Here is a 19,023-nt window from a genome sequence, read left to right on the forward strand (position 1 = left end):
CAAAGTATGTCCAGCCTAAGGAGGCTTCAATCACCAGAAATCAGTGCCTTTCTCTAAGGCGAAAAAGAGAAATCAAATTTAAAAGTATTTGACTCTAAGGGGCACCTGGCTGGCTCAGTTGGAAAAGCATGCGAACTCTTAATCTCAGGGTCATGAGTTCAAGCCCCGCAATGGGTGTAGACATTACTTAAACAAATAAAACTTTTTTAAAACAGGTATTTGACTCTAAAATATGCAAAGTTTAATGAGGATGAAATTCTAGACTTAAAATATTTAAAATTTTATAGAATTACTTATCATATGATACAAATACAAGTATTTACTACTTTGTCTCTAGAGAACATCTTAATACCAATCCAAAGCTACTCTTAAAAGTTAGGTACTATAAAATCAATAATAGGGGCACCTGCCTGGCTCAGTCAGTAAAGCATGCAATTCTTGATCTCGGGATTGTAAACTTGAGCCCCACGTTGGGTGTAAAGATTACTTAAAAATGAAATCTTTAAAAAAAATCAGTAAGGTAACTCTAACACATTTAGAAGATACTTAAGTTCACTAAGTGAAAACAGGAAAACGGGGCAACCCTCTCGGGTCCCCTCCCTCTTGGGGAGCTTCGTATTATCACTCAATATTACTCAATAAACTGCTTTGCTACCCACCAAAAAAAAAGAAAAAGAAAGCAGTAAAAGCACAGTAAATTTGAAAAATCCCTTAAATAAAAAGTTTGACAAAATGGACATCAATCATTCTAGAACTTTGATTCCTACAGTCTTTAAAAGGTATTGTTTTAGCACCTAGTAATTTGTAAGCTGTTATGATCATAGATGTGGGATTTCTTTCATATACCACTGTAATTCATTCATTCATTTATTGAAGATTTATTTATTTTAGAGACAGAGACAGAGACAGAGAGTGAGCAAGTACAAGCAGGGGGAGGGGCAGAGGGAGAGAATCTCAAGCTGACTCCTCACTGAGCTCGGAGCCCAACACAGGGCTCCATCTCATGACCCTGAGATCATGATCTGAGCTGAAATCAAGAGGCGGACTAACTGACTGTGCCACCCAGACACCCCTATAATTCATTCAACGAATACTTACTGAATATCTACTACTATGGAAAAACAAAGATTAAAATACTTATGAACTCTTCCCTAAAGACATTTAAGAGTCTAGAAAAGATGAAACATACAAATAGTAGAAAGCTTAAGAAATGCAATGTAGTTAAAATGTGAAGACTGCTCAGAGGGGAAAGAGATTATCTGCAGTTTGGTGGGAGGGAAAATAAGGGTGGATTTAAAGCACCTGAGTGGCTCAGTTGGATAAGCATCCGACTCTTGATTTTGGTTCAGGTCATGACCTCAGGGTCCTGAGATGGAGGCAACGTCAGGTCAGGCTCTGCGCCAGTCGTGGAGCCTGCTTAGGATTCGCTCCCTCTCTCTCCCTCTGCCCCTGCCCACCTCCTACCCCCACCACCTGGCACAGAATTGCACTCTCTCTCTCTTAAAAAAAAAAAAATTTAAAGGACAGCTAGACTTTAGGGGTGTCTGACTGGCTCAGTCGCTACAGCATGCAACTCTTCATCTCAGGGTTGTAAGTTTGAGCCCCACACTGGGTGTATATATTACTTAAAATTTTTTTAAAAATCTTTAACAAAAAAAATAATAAACAAGATATAAAAAAATGAAGGACGGGTAGACCTTAGACAAAGAGGCTTTCTGCTGGAGAAAAGCACAAAAGATGGAAAACCACAATGAAAATAATTTTACAGAAATGGAAAAAATTACAAAATATTAAACAATAATGTGTAAGTTGGAGGTTCCCAATTCTGGCAACTTGAATACCCCGACCAGATCAAATCACCAATTAAAACATCTAAAACTGTACCACTCATTCTACTGATGCTCTACAAATATACTTACAAATTAGTGACCCATAAGCCTTTTTACCCATTATATTTCCTAGTGGAATGAGATGGTGAAACAAACTTAATTCACACTGTAACTTGGGAGTAAACTTTTAATTCTCTCCGTAAGACAAATTACTTTTCCAATTTTGAGTATACATGCTCAAAGTTAGGCAAGAACAAGGACCCTCACTTTCCTTTCAGTTTACATAAACAACATACACAAGTGATACTCAAGCTTCATTTTGAAATCACGGTGTAAAAATTATGTTGTTCCATTCACTATGGCAAGATCAGTGTTCTAGTCTCAGCTCTGTAATACTGTGCAAGTTGCTTTAGTGATCTGTGCCTAACTTGTAAAATGAGGGGGTTCAATCTGGATGATCTGCAAAGGACCTTCTAACTTTAAAATCCTATACTCAACTGTACACCATCTTTTCTACAGAAGTCATTGTGACAAGGCCAACTGTTTAAAAAAAAAGAATAGTCTTCCTCTAAAAACATGTAATAAAGGGGCGCCTGGGTGGCTCAGTCGTTAAGCGTCTGCCTTCAGCTCAGGTCATGATCTCAGGGTCCTGGGATCGAGCCCCACATTGGGCTCCCTGCTCCGCAGGAGGCCTGCTTCTCCCTCTCCCACTCCCCCTGCTTGTGTTCCCTCTCTTGCTGTGTCTCTCTGTCAAATAAATAAATAAAATCTTTAAAAAAAAAAACAAAAAAAACATGTAATAAAAACTACCCTTTATTGAGCACATGCTAAGTGCCAGGCTCTATTTACTTTTTTTTTTCTTAAGATTTTACTTATTTCTTTGAGAGAGACAGAGCTAGAGAGCACAAGCATGGGAGAGGAAGAAGCAGACTCCCCCCCTGAGCAGGGAGCCCCTAACGGCGCTCGATCCCAGGACTCTGGGATCATGACCTGAGCCAAAGGCAGATGCTTAACCGACTGAGCCCACCCAGGCGCCCTGCCAGGCTCTATTTTTTATTTCACTTAATCCTCATTTACACCCATAAAAGCAGGCGGTTTCCTTACTTTACTCACAGGGTGTTATCCATCTCTTGCCTGGTCCAGTCAAATTAGAGGTGAAAGACAAGGATTCAAATCAAGGTCTAAATCCGAAGCACTTTCTAATAAACCATACTTGCTGCCTCAAAAAATATCAGAAATAAAATAAATGAACACAAGCTGAAGAAGTAGGCTGTGACTCTGGTAATCTGTAGAGAGCATTGTCTTATAATAGGGCACTTTGGGTGCCTTGTAGCCATGTGGGAGCAGACAAAAGAAGTCAAATATCAGTGTGTGTGTGTGTGTGTGTGCACGTGCGCATGTGTGCACGTGTGCACACATGAAATCTCCTGATTTTCAAATGAAGGAAAAGAGATTCACCAGCTTTCAACTTCTGCTTTAAACTGTTCTAATCCAGATGTGAGAGATTAATTTTAATATTAGATACATTTCCAAAATTCCCAAATATTAAAATATGAGCATCAGCAAGAAAACCTAGGCTGAGAAGTAAGGCAAACCATGGTTGAATCCTGGCTCTACTACTACTAACAGTGTGGCCCTGGTCAAGTTACTTCACCTCTCTAAACCTCGTTTCTTCATTTGTCAAGTGAAGGTACTATCATCCATCTTGCAGAGTGGTTAGATTAATGGAGAATATAGACTATAAAGAGCTCAGCATAGTACCTACCTCACGGTAAGAACTTGACAAATGAAAGCTCTTATTATCCTTCAAGATCCTGATAACACAGAACATAGGACCTATGTTCACAGACATCCCAATTATGTCTATGAATACTACCCAAAGTTTACCTTTAAAATGTCATACTTTCTCACTTTTCTGTAGATCTAAAATTATTCTCAAATAGTTTATTTTTAAAATGTCACACACACTCATTTCTAATAGAAACTAACCAAACTGCAAAGGAAGTTTATCCTAAACCTAACGTTGAACCAACTACCAAATACTGTTTTCAGTGGTTAACAAGTTTTTAAAGTGACGCTGCAAATCGTATTACCAAGGGTTCAGACTTCTGAATGGAGTGAGTGTAAGGGAAAGCCAGGGATGTGTCCCAAAGCGGTTTGAGCGCGAAATACCCCTGTAAGTCCAAGCGAATATTTCCCAAATGGCATAGAGTTGGAGGAGCCCGAAAAACGAGGTCTGAACTAATAACACCTGGCAGAACGACCTTCCTCCAGTTGAAGGGACAGAGCAGGTGGCTTTGTGACCCCAAACTATCGTTTTATTCTTAGCCACATGCTCGAGTCAACAGCTGGGTTTTAAACCTTGCAGTCTTCCCCCATGTGCCATTCCTGGCTGCGACGGAGGGAGCAGGACTTCAGGTTCCTCTCGGCCAGTGGAGACAGGCGAAAGGAGGCAAGGGCCCGCGGCCCCGAGGAGTATAGGAGACAGGTCGAGCCACCTGAGCCCAGGATCGAGCCCTTCCCGGGCGGCACCACCCGAGGACCACCCTCCACGCCGGGCCTGTGGAGCTTTGCGGCGCGGCTTCTGTCAGCCTGGCCGAAACGCCGCGGTGGGGGCTGCGCTGGGGGCGTAAGGGAATAACTCGGGGGTTTCAGCAGAGAAAGGGAGGCAAAGGCAGAGGTGGCATGTGGACCCCCAGCCCACGGCGGGGCGCGGGAAGTCACCTCCAGGCCCCCGAATCCTTCGTCCCGTTCCTGCCCGAACCCTTCCCAAGTCCCGGACCCATCGCGCTCCTCTCACCGTCTCGATTTCTGTGTGCTGGGGTCCGGCACTCTGACCCCCCATTACCCCGCGGAGGAAATTCATCTTGTCGCTCAGCCACCGGCTCTACCGGCCCCTTCGGGAAAGAAAAGGTAACTTTCCCTGCCCTCAGCAGGGCCTGGCCCCCAAGCCCGCACTCTGCACTCCCCGGCCGCTACCACCAACGCCTCCTACTCCGCGGCCGGCCGCTCCAGCCCCCTAAGCCCGGAAACAGCCGCCACCACTAGTCAAGATGCGCATGCGCGGGGACGTGGCATTACGTGGCGGCTCGAAGGGCGAAGGCAAAGGGGAAAAGTAGGCGAGAGGAGGCCGGTAGCCCGTATCCGCCCAAGCCCCGCCCACTGCGCAGGTCCCGCCTCCCTCGGCAGAGACACGCCTCCTACTCCCGCCCTTCGCGGGTAGCTACTGCTGGCCCCAACCACCCACGTGGTCGAAGCCCGGCCCTGCCGGCTGGAGAGAATCCCGGTAGTGTACGTGTTTTGGCTTGCGGGGTGTTTAATTGTCGCCGAAAGGGACTTACTGCAAGCTATCGAATCTGGGGTCGTATTTTGTTGAGTCGAAAGTGAAATTTTACTTCGGCTGACGTGACAGGTAAGGGGTCCCGGCCCCTGGGAGGGTTCGTTTTGTTTTGCGGTTTGGCAGAATGAGCCTTATGGCCTCCTGATCCTAGTAAATTGCATTTCTTTACAGGGCTTTGTTTGGTGGTAAAAAGGGTGCTAGAGCCCCCTCATTCCACTGCCACCGGAGGGCGCATTTCTCAGTTCTTGCTCTTCAAACCTGTTATAAAAGGAATTCCTAGATCCTAACACCAGGTACGCCGCTCTTTTCAAGTGGTGTGAGGTGGAAACCGATCGAACCCTGCCTGCATTTAGTTTGTTAGAGAAAATACATTGATCTGTAGTGTCAGTTTGGCAGCTAGTAGCATAATATTTTGTTATTAACTTTCAACCCCTGCATTTTCAGTGTTTTTTTTTTAAACATGAAAAATGTCATTTTTTTCCAAAATGGAATGCCCTGTCCCTTTCGAAATGAGATTGCCCAGGTAGGTACACATGCTCCTGGAGTATTCTTGTAAATTTCTTGAGCTTAAAAAGCACAGAGTCGAGTTAGCTTACTAATTCATACACCTCTCCGCTTGGAGCCCCTACAGGTTTCAAATTCAACATTTAAAATTGACCTCATCATCTTCCCCAGCCTCCATTAAAGGAAAAAAAAAAAATCAATATGCTTCTTTGTGTCTTGCCACCCTCAACAGTACCACTAGCCAAATAATTGCCTAAGCTAGAAGGAGGACACTGGGAGGAATCTTATGTTCTGGATTTCACCCCCACATGTCCAGTATTCAAGTCCTTTCATTTCTATTTATAGAATATTTCTCAAACAGGTCCCATGCTCTTCATCCTCTCTGCCTCTGACATAGTTTATGTTCTCATCATTTTTCACCACGATTATAGCAGTAGCTTCCTAACTAGTTTGTCTGCATTCAAGCCCTGGCTTCTGTCCAGTCCAGTCTCCAGTCCAGTCACCCTTGGATGAGCCTAACAACAACAAAACATCTGTCCATGTTGGTACTTTTCTTAAAATCCTCCGGTGGTTGTCCACCTGCTCCATAATAAAATCCAGTCTCTGTAGCTTGGCATACAGGCCTGTTATGTTCTGGCTCCTATCTTTCCAGCTCCCGCCTCCCCCACATACTCTGCAATTATGCCTGGATATGCCCTTCCCCTCCCACTTCCTCATCAAGGAAACTCCTACTGGTTCCTTAAGACTTAACTCTGGCGTCATCTGAAAAACTTTCCCTGAAATTCAGATACATATGTCTGTGATAGCCCTTTGCAGTTAATATGTGGAAAGCACTCAATAAATGCTTGTGAAGCCAAACTGTTAAGGGCAGGACTATGTTTTTCATTTTTGTATCTCTGTATGGTTGGCACTGTCATAAAAGGTGATGTTGATGGATAAATGAAGAAGACATTATGGATATATGAATATTATGCCGAGGAGGAGGGTCCTTTTTTCATCTGTGAGGTGGAATTGTAGATAACAGATATCACAGAGGCTATGGTGCAGGTTGCTTTCCTACTGCCAAGGTTTTGTTTTTGTTTTTTTTTTTAATTATTTATTTATTTATTCATGAGAGTCAGAGAGAGAGAGGCAGAGGCAGAGGGAGAGGGAGGCTCCCCGCAGAGCAGGGAGCCCGATGCAGGGCTCGATCCCAGAACCCTGGGATCATGACCTGAGCTGAAGGCAGACGCTTAACCATCTGAGCCACCCAGGCGCCCCATCCTGCTGCCAAGGTTTTAAGCTTGGGTGACTTGCAGAATGGTTGGGATCATACTGCACTAAGCGTTGTCTTCTGCTTTAAAACTGGACGCTTGACATTTGCTTCAGACATTTTCCGTGGGGGCATTTTATTGCAGCCTAAAAAAGTGACCAATAAATGCTCAGCATTGCTATTCCCAAGTAATTGTGTGCCGAGAACCTCACTCAGTCTCTAAGCCCCACCCCTTCCTGAGCCTCTCCTCACCTTCCTGTGCCTCACTCTACCCCATAATCTGGAGTGGAGCTCATGGATATCTACTGCATGTATTCTTTCATAATAAAAAAACAGTGCTTTGACATTTTAGCTAAATTCTTTTAAGGCACCGACCTTGTCAAAGTGCCCTGCTTCATTTTAAACTGGTGACTATTGTAGGTCAGTAACAGCATACTGTGAGTTTTCCCTCCAGTTGACCTGTTTTCTTCCCTGACAGCATCCCCTGGGCGGGAAGGACTGTGGGCAGGAGGGATGGACAGTTGCGTCCAGAAGAGGTGACGGTTGAGCCCTCATTCTGCCCCTGACCTCAGAGTCTTGCCTCTGTCTTGGTGTCTGGCAAGGGGTGGAGCTGCTCACTACTTCCAGTCTCAAGAGGAAGTAGAGAGCGGGGCACCTGGGTGGCTCAGTCGTTAAGCGTCTGCCTTCGGCTCAGGTCATGATCTCGGGGTCCTGGGATCGAGCCCCACATCGGGCTCCCTGCTCGGCGGGAGGCCTGCTTCTCCCTCTCCCACTCCCCCTGCTTGTGTTCCCTCTCTCGCTGTGTCTCTCTCTATCAAATAAATAAATAAAATCTTTAAAAAAAAAAAAGAGGAAGTAGAGAGGATACAGTAGCTAATTTGTCCCTCATTTGGGGTCTGAAAGGGGAGCAGAGGCATCATGACTGTGGAATAGCCATGAAATGGACTCCTTATTTAAGAGAAAGGGAGTTACATATAAATGTACTTCCACTGATTTTATAGAGAAAAGTCAAGGATCTTGTCTTTTTCCTGTTTGTACCCGTTAATCATTTAGTATAATTCCTTTAGTATGATAGATGTTCAAGTTTCTTAAATAAAGGAAGAGAAAACATGAAAAAGTTGTGACTACCTAACTTACGCCATTTATACTTCGGAGTTCCATAAATCTAAACGTTCCAGATAAGAATGCCACAAATCATTAAAATACACATAATCAAAAATTTTAACTTGGGTGAATAAAAGTGGTTTTTCTTTAAACCAAACCTGATAACAAAGCAACTAACAAAATTAACTGGTTTGAAATTCATTTTTTAAATTGCTTCCTTACAATCCCCTACTTCAGTGTCTCTTCAGTGGCCCACTTTCCCCATCCTTACTTTCTCATGGCAAACTCAACAAAGCAATGAAATATAATTACACAAGATTGTTTTTTGGTTGGAGGGATGGTGGTGTGGTTGAGTATTGTCTATACCTGCTTAGAAAGATGAGATGATAATTTGTATTTGAAATACACCAGACACAGGTCTTTAGAGACTAATTACTGCAAAGTCAGTGTCCAAAAACATTGTTTTGTTTTTTGTTTTTAAGTCAACTCTCGCACAACATGAGGCTTGAACTCGTGACCCAGAGATCAAGAGTCGCATACTCTACCAACTGAGCCAACCAGGTGCCCCCAAAAACATTGTTGATACTATTATGCATTACTGTCCATTAACCAAACAACATACAGAAAAATTACTAATGATGAGGCAGCTATTGAAATTCATAATCAATAATAACAATGTTAAACACGTAGGTGGTGTGCCTTATTTACCAGGCTCTGTCTATCCAAAATGTTTTACATAAAATACTTAATCCTCACAACAACTTTAGGAGGTGGGTAGTGAGAGTTGCTCCATTTTACAGATGGTGAAACAAGCAGAGAATAATTTGCCTGCTGTCATACAGCTAGGAAGTGGCAGAGGTAAGACATAAATCCGAGATCTGGCTCCAAAGCCTGTGTTCGTAGGTACTATACTACCCAGCCTCTTGTACCCTCAAGGCAATGATCATGCACTAAGTAGAAATATGGCCTGTGAGTCTCTATATAATCTGGCCCCTCTGTTATCCCCCTGAATTCATCTGCTACATTCCCTCCACTCTAGCTGCACTAGCAACTTGTGTTTCTGAAACTTACTCTCCCCTCTCCCCTTGTTCTTTTCCTGTATTGGGGATGCTGCTATTCCATCATATAGAGGAATGGCTGGCTCCTTCACCGGTTTAATTAAGTCTGCTCAGATGTTACCTAGGTCTCTCCTGACTGTTGTAAGTTGCAGTTTCCCCATACTCCTTCTTCTCCCTCTGCTCTGCTTATTTTCCTCTGTAGCACTTGTCAGTGTGATACGGTATTTTCCCATATGTATTATTTGGGAAATATTTCCCAAATATTTTCCCATATGTATTATTTTCCTATATTTCATCAGACCTAAGACACCATTAAGTGTCCCTCTGAGAAAGAAAAAAATTAAGCCCTCCCAATTGTCAGATGCATCTACCAAAAGATGCATCCCAATTTCAGATCTCATAAAATGTGAAAAAAACGTTCATTGTAGGACTCATGGAGTATAGTATATATTTAACATCTTTATCTTTTTTATTGTCTATATCTTCCTTGCCAGCAGAATGTAAGTCCATAGGGCAGTGATTTTAGTCCTTTTGTGAAATGCTTTATGCTATATGCTTAGCACAGTATCTGACACATAGTAAGCACTTGGTAACTCTAGTGGGTGAATGAATTCCCCAGATGAGGAAATTCCTGCTTTCAGCCTGTGTGCATGGGAGCAGAAATTCTGCAGCGTTGCTAAGCATTGCGTGGCAGCCCCGCTTCCTCAATAGAGTCTGTATCAGGGTCCTCAGAAAATTTTATTAACATGCTAATTTTAGCTGATGAATATTTTGTTGGCTTTTTTTTTTTTTAATTTTATTTATTCATTTGACAGAGAAAGACACAGTGAGAGAGGGAACACAAGCAGGGGGAGTGGGAGAGGGAGAAGCAGGCTTCCTGCGGAGCAGGGAGCCCGATGCAGAGCTCGATCTCAGGACCCTGGGATCATGACCTGAGCCGAAGGCAGATGCTTAACGACTGAGCCACCCAGGCGCCCCATTTTGTTGGCCTTTCATGACTAACTTAATAATTCATGTTTAGTCATATGTAAAGGTAAATGTTCTGTGGGAGAAAGAATTTGTATTTTTAGGATTAGATCTCAGTGCACTGGGAGAACCATCTCAACCTCCCAATGGTCAGCTTACCTTGCTTGGAGATTCACACTAATAAATGGTTTTCTTCTCCCTCTTCTCCTCCTCCTCCTCCTTCCCTTCCTCCTCCTTTTCTAAGACAGGTAATACATTCACATGGTTAAAATAAAAAGTACAAAAGGGTATATAGTAAAAAGTTCCCTTACTGAATTCCTTGGCTACACAGGCAATCAATATGTAAACCGTTCTTGTTTATCCTTCTAGATAGTCAAATATGTATATTTAATCCCTCTGTCTTTCTCTTTCTTTAAAATAACATAAATAAATGTAGCACATCATATATGCTGTTCTACACCTTTATCCCATTTAATATATCTTGGAGATTGTTCCCGGTCAGTATGTAGAGAGTGTACATATCTTTATCCTTATTGTGTCCCGTGAAGTGCTTTTCAAAATATTATTTTTCTTTAAAGATTTTATTTATTGGGGCGCCTGGGTGGCTCAATTGGTTAAGCGACTGCCTTCCGCTCAGGTCATGGTCCTGGAGTCTCTGGATTGAGCCCCACGTCGGCTCCCTGCTCCGCGGGAAGCCTGCTTCTCCCTCTCCCACTCCCCCTGCTTGTGTTCCCTCTCTCGCTGTGTCTCTCTCTGTCAAATAAATAAATAAAATCTTAAAAAAAAAAAAGGAAAAATTACTTTAATATCTGAAACATAGTAAGTACTCAGTAAAGGTTGGAATGGCGAGCCAGATCATCTTTGTGCGCTATCATTTTCTCAAAAACTGAACTATAAAGATTTTTCTCTATAATTATACTTAACTGAAACTATATTGACTGATGTCACTGGAAAGTCTGTTACTTTAGATATGGTTTAATCTGGGGCATCAAGACAATGTCCCCAGGATCTGGGCTTCCTCTATTTCTGGGCTCTGCTTTTTTTTTTTTTTTTTAAAGATTTTATTTATTTATCTGAGACAGAGAGAATGAGATACAGAGAGCATGAGAGGGAGGAGGGTCAGAGGGAGAAGCAGACTCCCTGCCGAGCAGGGAAGCCCGATGCGGGACTCCATCCTGGGACTCCAGGATCATGACCTGAGCCGAAGGCAGTCGCCTAACCAACTGAGCCACCCAGGCGCCCTGGGCTCTGCTCTTTTTATCGGTTTCTTTCTCTGGCTACATACAGGGGCAAGACAGCCGTCAGTCCTGTAATCTTTTAGGTCCAAGTTCATCATTGAAGACTCCTAACCTCTCTCCTCGTGACTCGTTGCATCTGGCTGAGTCATGTGCCCACATGTTGGGTCAATTCCTATAGCCCAGTGCATGAGATACATTGATTGGCCTTGATTCATGTGCCCACCTCCAAAGCCAGCAGTGAGAGTCCTCAGTTCATCTCAAAGCATAAGGCATAAGAATAGGGGAACAGGGACTTTCTTCAAAGGAAATCTGGAATACTGTGCCAGGGGAAAGTTTATCAGGATAGAAAAAACAATAGATGTTCACTATGCCCTAATGGACTTGACTGCTTGCCAATTTTTTTGAAAAATATTTTTTCAGCAGTGCTACTAACATATTGCTAGCCTCAGTTCTGTTTCTCTGCAAAAGGTTCAAAAGATCATACTGCATTATGTAATAAAAGTAACTTCACATTGCGTTGTATTTCTGTCTACAAGCAAAGCTGTATCTTTACCCTTTAAAAAAAATGTGGTCCAGGTGTGTTTTCATTTTTGAGAAAATACAATAAACCAAATTGTTTACTTAGGAAACATCTAAATTGGGAGATCCCATTTTCAGTTCCAAAGGACTTTTTATAAAACGATTTATTGAGGGACGGATTTATCAGATCCAGGCCCCGGCACTCTTGCCCACTGTGGAGAATTTGCGTTCACCTCCTCACCACACCCACGATCTTCCAGCTAGCCCAACAGGCCGGTCTTGAATAGTTAGGATGGGGTTTTTACTGTCTCAGTCCATTGCTAGACCAAATCCTTTGAAGTTCACAATCCTGGCTGATGCCAAGATTCCATGGAAGCTTAAGATGGTTTATTATGGAGTCGTTGCCACGTCTACCAGCAATCCATGATCCCAGAGCAAGTTGCAGCTGACCTAATTCATTTGTCTGAGTCTATGGCCCAAGTGAGTACGTGTGAGGGGATGGGGTGCCCGGGGACTCTGTAGGGTGTCTCCTGAGATCAGAATACAGTCTGTGAAGGTAGATGGGGCCGCCAGGCCAGCAGGATGGTTAGCTGACCCGGACCAGAACTTTTCAAAGCCAGCTCACACCTCCAAAGTCCATTCTCTCCCCAATTCCAGCCCTTTAATGAAGTTGACTATGAGGTGCCAATGGCCTGTGGTTGTTGAATACATCACACATAATTGGGGGTGGGCTCAGTAACTTGCAGATATTAGTTAAAGGCTGATATTAGTATTACCAACACAGGCAGATGGTTTGAGAAAAGAGGGAGTTGGTTAAGGACATAATTCTCTGCCAGGGGCTCAGGTGTCCATTGCAGAGAAATGGAAGATTAGAAGATCATGAGCAGAGAGGCAAAGAAGAGAAGTCTCTTCAGCCTGACCATTCCCTGATGCTGTCTTGCTGGGATCTCATAAACACCACCCTAGTTGTAGGTAGTATTACGAGCTAGAAGAGCTGCAGCTTGCTCTCCCCACTACCCTCTCCCCACCTCCAATATTCTCATACACACATGGCTCTTCCAGGGCAGGACCATAGCCTGTTGGACCCAAGTGCTCCAGACCCAAGTCCTAAAACTGCTCCCTCTTCCCCAGGTATGTGAATAGTGACTCCTAAGTAGATCAGAGTCCAAGGTCCCAATAGGTCACTGCCGCAGCCAGTCTCCTTCCTGTGAGGGCCCTGCTATCTAGGTCTGGTTCTAGTATCTGGGTCAGAGCAAAATGACTCTCCTGGTATTTTGGTACTTATTTCATGGTATAGTAAGTTTCAAGATCTTTGTTTTTACAAAGTTCATAATTCATACCTTTCAAAACAAATCAATAAAACTACACATTTAAAACATTTCCTTGTAATAGAAATGAGCGATTCTAAGCTCCACTGTGTCCTTGCAGGATTCAGTGCCTTCCTGCAGCTTTAGCTCCCCTGCCTGGAGCTTTTAGAATCTGCTCCTCTGGATTGCTGTTCAGCTCCCTGTATTTGATTTTTCCCTGCCAATCTGGGAAGGATGGCCCCTCCTGTGGGCTAACTCCTGTCTTCCCCAGCAGAATGAGCCACTTTGTTCATAGAGCTTTTCTCTTGGAATCCATAGGCCCCCTCCTCCTTTTTGGGGGGTGGGACGGGGTGGGGAGCTGGGCTTGCAGGAGCTGACTGATAAGATGAGAAGGGCTTCTATGAAGAAGAGAGGAGGCAGAGAAGAGGAAGGGGATAGAGTGGCGAGAGATCTGAGAAACTCAATGGAACTGCTGACTAATCTCTGCAGCTAGAGTATTACACCCACAGAAACAGTTGTGTGTGTGTGTGTGTGTGTGTGTTTTCTCAGTACTTAAAATAGCTCCGTATAAGCAGAATACTGAAAACAGTTGTGCTTGGGTTCTTGAACTCCTGATTCAGCAAACTACTGGGTGTCTGTCCTCTGGGAGAGGTGCTGCTATAGGTACACTCCTGTGTGCCTATCCTCCTGAAAGGCTAGAAATCCTTATTCCTATTTCCCAGAGACTTCAGCATGGCTTGGGTCAGAAAGGCAAGTTTTGTTTGCAAACCGAGACAGACCTGGGTTTTCATTCTCATCTTGCCACTTTTGGACAGTGTCGCCTTGGGGAAGTGACTTAACATTGCTGTGTCAGTTGGGATGACCGTGTGCTGCAACAAATCACAGGAAACCCAAGAGTGTCTTAGACGAATTAGGAGGGAGGAAGAACAGGGCTGGCATGGAGTAGCTCTAAGATGTCATCCGTGGTCTAAGCTGGAATCTTTCTGCTCAGCCATCCCCGGCTTGAGGTGGTGACAAGCTAGCTGCTTCATCTCCAGCATGGCATCCTTATTCTGGAAAGGAAGAAGAGCAAAGGTGAAGGGCCAAAAAATAAATAAATAAAGATTCTTATAGTAAAGAAGGAAGAATAAACACAGAATAAGCAACTTGCCAACCTAGAAGCATCACTGTAAGGATTAAATAATGCTTGTAAAACATCTACCAAGAAGCCAGTAACATGGTTGATACTTAAAAATACCCCTCCCCAACTAGTGGGGACAGGTTTTTATTTATTTGGGTTTTTTTAAACCACTTGTAGTCACACAGGTAATAAATAGAACAGGTAATAAATAGTCACTACACCTTAGTTACCTTTTACTGGTTTGGAAATTCTATATTTTCTCGAATCCTTTGGCATCTCTTCAGCTATACAACTAAAACTACCTCTATGCTGTATTAATCTACACAACTGAGGAGTGGTTGTTCTAGGACCATTTACTAAAACAGCATTATGTGTATATTAAATAAGAACTCGATGCAAATTTCTTTATATTTGGGCATATTCACCCCCTTAGAGTCTAAGACATTTGTTCTTCTTTGGGGGAATGGCTCTTCATTCCCCCAGGGATAATCATTTGGAAAGATCTGGGAGGAGAAAGTGGTTAGAGAATAATGGCATTTGCTCAGTCTTATAAATAAACACAACTGTATGTTTTATTGATTCTTTGCAGTTTTTAAAATATTTAACAGAGAGAGGGAACTGTAAAAACCTTTCCTCTTCTGTCAGTGATAATACTTGGAATTTTAAAATTCCCTTGTCACAGAATCAGTATGTAAGATTATGAAAATTTAATACCAATTGGCAGCAAAGTCTCACTTCAGTTAACTGAGGATTTTACACTGAACATCAGGGAATAATAATATCAGTACAGGACAAAAAGTGATGGTAGAAAAATAATAAATCAGGATTCAAATTATATATACTGAATGATAATAGCTAAGTTTAAAATATAAGCATAGGGAGGCGCCTGGGTGGCTCAGTGGGTTAAGCATCTGATTCTTGATTTTGGCTCAGGTCGTGATCTCAGGGTCGTGTGATCAAGCCCTGCATTGGGCTCTGCACTCAGGGGAGAGTTTGCTTGAGATTCTCTCCCTCTCCCTCTGCCCCTCTCCCTACTCGTGCACATGCTCCCTCTCTCTAAGATAAATAAAAATCTTTTAAAAATAAGTAAATAAATAAAAATAAAATATAAGCATAGGAAGAAGCAAAGGTGTGAATTCAGAGTGGTTGTATTTTGGTAGGAAGATCCTAGGTAATGTTTTCCTCTTTCAGCTGTTCCATCATTTCCACTGGATAATTATTTTTTTAACAAGCATGCTTTAAAAAAAATCACAAATAAGGGCACCTGGGTGGCTCAGTTTGTTAAGCGTCTGCCTTCAGCTCAGGTCATGATTTCAGGGTCCTGGGATCGAGCCCCGCATCAGGCTCCCTACTCAGTGGGGAGCCTGCTTTTCCCTCTCCTGCTCCCCCTGCTTGTGCTCACTCTCTGTCAAATAATTAAATAAAATCTTAAAAAAAAATAAAAAATAAAAGTTTAAAAAATAAAATAAAAATTTTTAAAAATCACAAATAATAAGAAACTTAGGAAAGATATTAAATAGAAACAGTTTTGGAAGAGAAACATCTAGAGCCCTGACAAAACTATTGATTTGCTTGGGAGAAGAAGCCCAGCGGGCCCCATATTGCAGCTAATGCCTGAGCCTGAATTTCATTTCATCCACTTTGATACCATCTCTCTTCTTCCTTTCCTTTATTTATCTTCTCTTTTCCTCTTAATATAAGGTAGGTGACAAGATTCATTGTAAGAAAAAGACCATTTTTTTAAATTATGTTAGTCACCATACAATACATCATTAGTTTTTATGTAGTGTTCCATGATTCATTGTGCATAAGAAAAAGACCATTTTATATAGTAGAATGAACATTATACTTTAAAGCCAGACAGACTTGGATTTGAATCCTGACATCACCATTTATTCATTCAACAAACATTATTTGAGCAACTACTATGCCATGCACGGTCTTTGGCACTGAGGATTCAACAATGATTAGAAACAGACAACAATGTCTGCCTTTATGTAATATATATTCCAGTAGGGGAAGACCATGTGGGTTAAGAGGCCCTGAAAAGACCCCTAGATCAAAAAGTATCTGCCTAACCCAATAATTACAGTGCATAAAAGTATGCTTTGAAGGACTTTGGATCAACAAATATCTTCTTTTAAAGTGCAAATGTCAGGGGCACCTGGGTGGCTCAGTTGGTTAAGCATCTGTCTTCGGCTCAGGTCATGATCCCAGCATCCTGGGATCGAATCCCGCATCGGGCTCTCTGCTCTGTGGGGAGTCTACTTCTCCCTCTGTCCCTCCTCCCACTCATTCTCCTCTCTCTCTAGGAAAAAAAAAGTGGAAATATCAGTGGGAAAAGTACATCATCATTAGACTAAACGGTCCTTTATGTATTAGCATAAATTAATTCTGTCGTATCTTTTTTTTCTATCATATGTCTTAAATGCTAAATGAGAGCCATGCTTTGCAAGAATAAACATTTTAATTGAAGAGAGGACCATTAGATAATATTCAGGAAGGGTAGACTTGAGTGGGTTTCAGAGTAGGCAGTATGAGTATCCTGTGGCAACAGGTAACTTAGGAAGGGCACATTGAGAAAAGAACAATGATAAGATTCTGGAAACAAATTTTACCCTTAACACATGAGTTTGTCTTGGGGAAAGATCCAAAAGTCTTCCCAAGTTTAGGTACTACCTTTCTTTCTTCCTTATCTTTGCAGCCACGTCTTTTTGAGAGTCCCTGATAGCCTGGATATTCCAGATTCTGGAATATAGAGGGATATATCGGTAGCCTTCCCAAATCCTTCTCATTGTCAAATACTCCTACTAGAGTGTACCATCTCCTCCACAAAATGAGTAAGGTATAAATAAAGAAAAAAATAGTAAGAGGCACCTTACTATTTATTTATTTTAGAGAGAAAGAGCAAGAGCGTGGGTGGGGGGTTGGAGGGGGAAGGGAGGGGCAGAGGGAGAGAGAGAATCCCAAGCAGACTCTGTGCCCAGCACAGAGCCCGCCATGGGGCTCGATCTCACGACCCTGAGATCATGACCTCAGCCAAAATCAGTGTTGGGCACTTAACCAACTGAGCCACCCCAGGCACCCCAATAAATAAATCTTAAAAAGGACGCCTGGGTGGCTCAGTTGGTTAGGCGTCTGACTCTTGCTTTCCACTCAGGTCACGATTGCAAGGTCTTGAGATGGAGCCCCACATTGGGCTCTGCGTTCAGTGTAGAATCTGCTTGAGATTCTTTCCCCCTCCTTCTCCCTCCTCCTCTACTCCTCCCCCTGCTCACACTCTCTCTCTCTAAAATAAATAAATAAAATCTTTTAAAAAGAAAGTTACTGGGGCGCCTGGGTGGCTCAGTTGGTTAAGCGACTGCCTTCGGCTCAGGTCATGATCCTGGAGTCCCTGGATTGAGTCCCGCATCGGGCTCCCTGCTCGGCAGGGAGCCTGCTTCTGCCTCTGACCCTCCCCTCTCTCATGTGCTCTCTCTCTCTCATTCTCTCTGTCTCAAATAAATAAATAAAAATCTTTAAAATAAATAAATAAATAAATAAATAAATAAATAAATAAATAAATAAATCTTAAAAAAAAAAGAAAGAAATAGAATAACAGCCCCATTGAGGTACAAAGGCCGGACCTCTGCTTATTCGGTAACTTGCCTCTTGCTCACATATTTAAGTGAAAATTCACTAATAAAATTTAAAATATGTAGATGCCAATATTCTGCTGTCACTTAGAGCTACATCTCTACATCCTCCCTCTGGTTCACCCTTCACCTCATTCACTGTGATGCCTCTATTTCCATTATTCTGAAATTGCACCATGGAAGGTTGTAAAGGTTGAGTTCTAGGACAGTCTACAGCCGCTCCTGTTTAAAGGAACAACAACAACAAAAAAGAATTCAGGTAAAAGAAGGCTCTATTGTAAGGATATAGGGGAATCTTAAAGGAAATAGGCAGGAAGTACAGCCCAGCCTCATGAGAACTGGAGAGTCAACATAAGGATACTCTATGTGGGGGGGTAGGGGGGTTGTGTGTGTGTGGGGTGCAGTTCAGGTCTGTCAAGCTTCATATTCTCTTTCCTATGCTTTTTTCCATGAGTCTGTTCCACTGTCTTGCTTCTTTCCTCCTCCTCGTTTTCTCTGCTGACTCATGGCCTCTCTGCTGCCATTATGTTAAGCTTGCAAGTGGCATTAGCTTGCCATTGCCCCAACCCTGGCCCAAACTCACCAGAACCTCACAGCCCAGCTCTTTGTAACTGACTCCGTAAGACTCTGGAAATCTGATCGGCTCAGCTTGCATCAGGTGTTTATTGTGGCCCAGATAGGACCTGTGCTTAATCAATGTTTCGTTATTATACCTGTGTTCTTCTTTATCTGGGCTTACAGAGTGTACGTGGGGTGGGAGGACAGAAGATTTGGTGTATCTTGTTGTGAAGACTCATTGAGCTTCAGTTTTACCTGCGTGTGGTAGTAGTTGGTATTATTTCCTAACACCAGCAATTAGTACCAACAAGTCCTTGTGCTAAGCACTTTGTATATTGTCTCCATTAGCTGTCTTTTTTTTTTTTAATATTTTATTTATTGGGCGCCTGGATGGCTCAGTCTGTTAAGTGTCTGCCTTCAGCTCAGGTCATGATCCTAGCGTCCTGGGATCCAGCCCCGCATCAGGCTCCCTGCTAAGCTGGGAGTCTGCTTCTCCCTCTCCCGTTCCCCCCGTCGCTTGTGCTCTCTCTTTCTTTTTCTCTCTCTCTCTGTGTCAAATAAATAAAATCTTAAAAAAAACCAAAGATTTTATT

The 19,023-nt window shown here is 42.9% G+C and overlaps 2 protein-coding genes across 4 annotated transcripts in view; one reads left to right on the forward strand and one right to left on the reverse strand.

Annotated features, from left to right (window-relative positions):
• Positions 1-4,910, reverse strand: part of USO1 (USO1 vesicle transport factor) — a 90,497-nt gene extending 85,587 nt beyond the window's left edge. For both annotated transcript variants that reach the window (XM_035004784.1, XM_035004783.1), the window contains exon 1: positions 4,630-4,910. In XM_035004784.1, coding sequence (XP_034860675.1) covers positions 4,630-4,695 — 66 coding nt within the window. In that variant the 5' untranslated portion in view covers positions 4,696-4,910. The remainder of the gene's footprint in view (positions 1-4,629) is intronic.
• A 214-nt stretch (positions 4,911-5,124) lies between these two features.
• Positions 5,125-19,023, forward strand: part of G3BP2 (G3BP stress granule assembly factor 2) — a 76,852-nt gene continuing 62,953 nt past the window's right edge. Inside the window, exon 1 of one of the 2 annotated variants that reach the window (XM_035004791.1) lies at positions 5,125-5,241. The gene's annotated coding sequence lies outside the window, so the exon portion shown is untranslated. The remainder of the gene's footprint in view (positions 5,242-19,023) is intronic. The other variant, XM_035004787.1, reaches the window with a different exon arrangement.

The sequence above is a fragment of the Mirounga leonina genome, unplaced genomic scaffold, assembly GCF_011800145.1.
Source record: "Mirounga leonina isolate KUSES-001 unplaced genomic scaffold, KU_Mleo_1.0 Mir_129, whole genome shotgun sequence".
Classification (NCBI taxonomy): Eukaryota; Metazoa; Chordata; class Mammalia; order Carnivora; family Phocidae; genus Mirounga; species Mirounga leonina.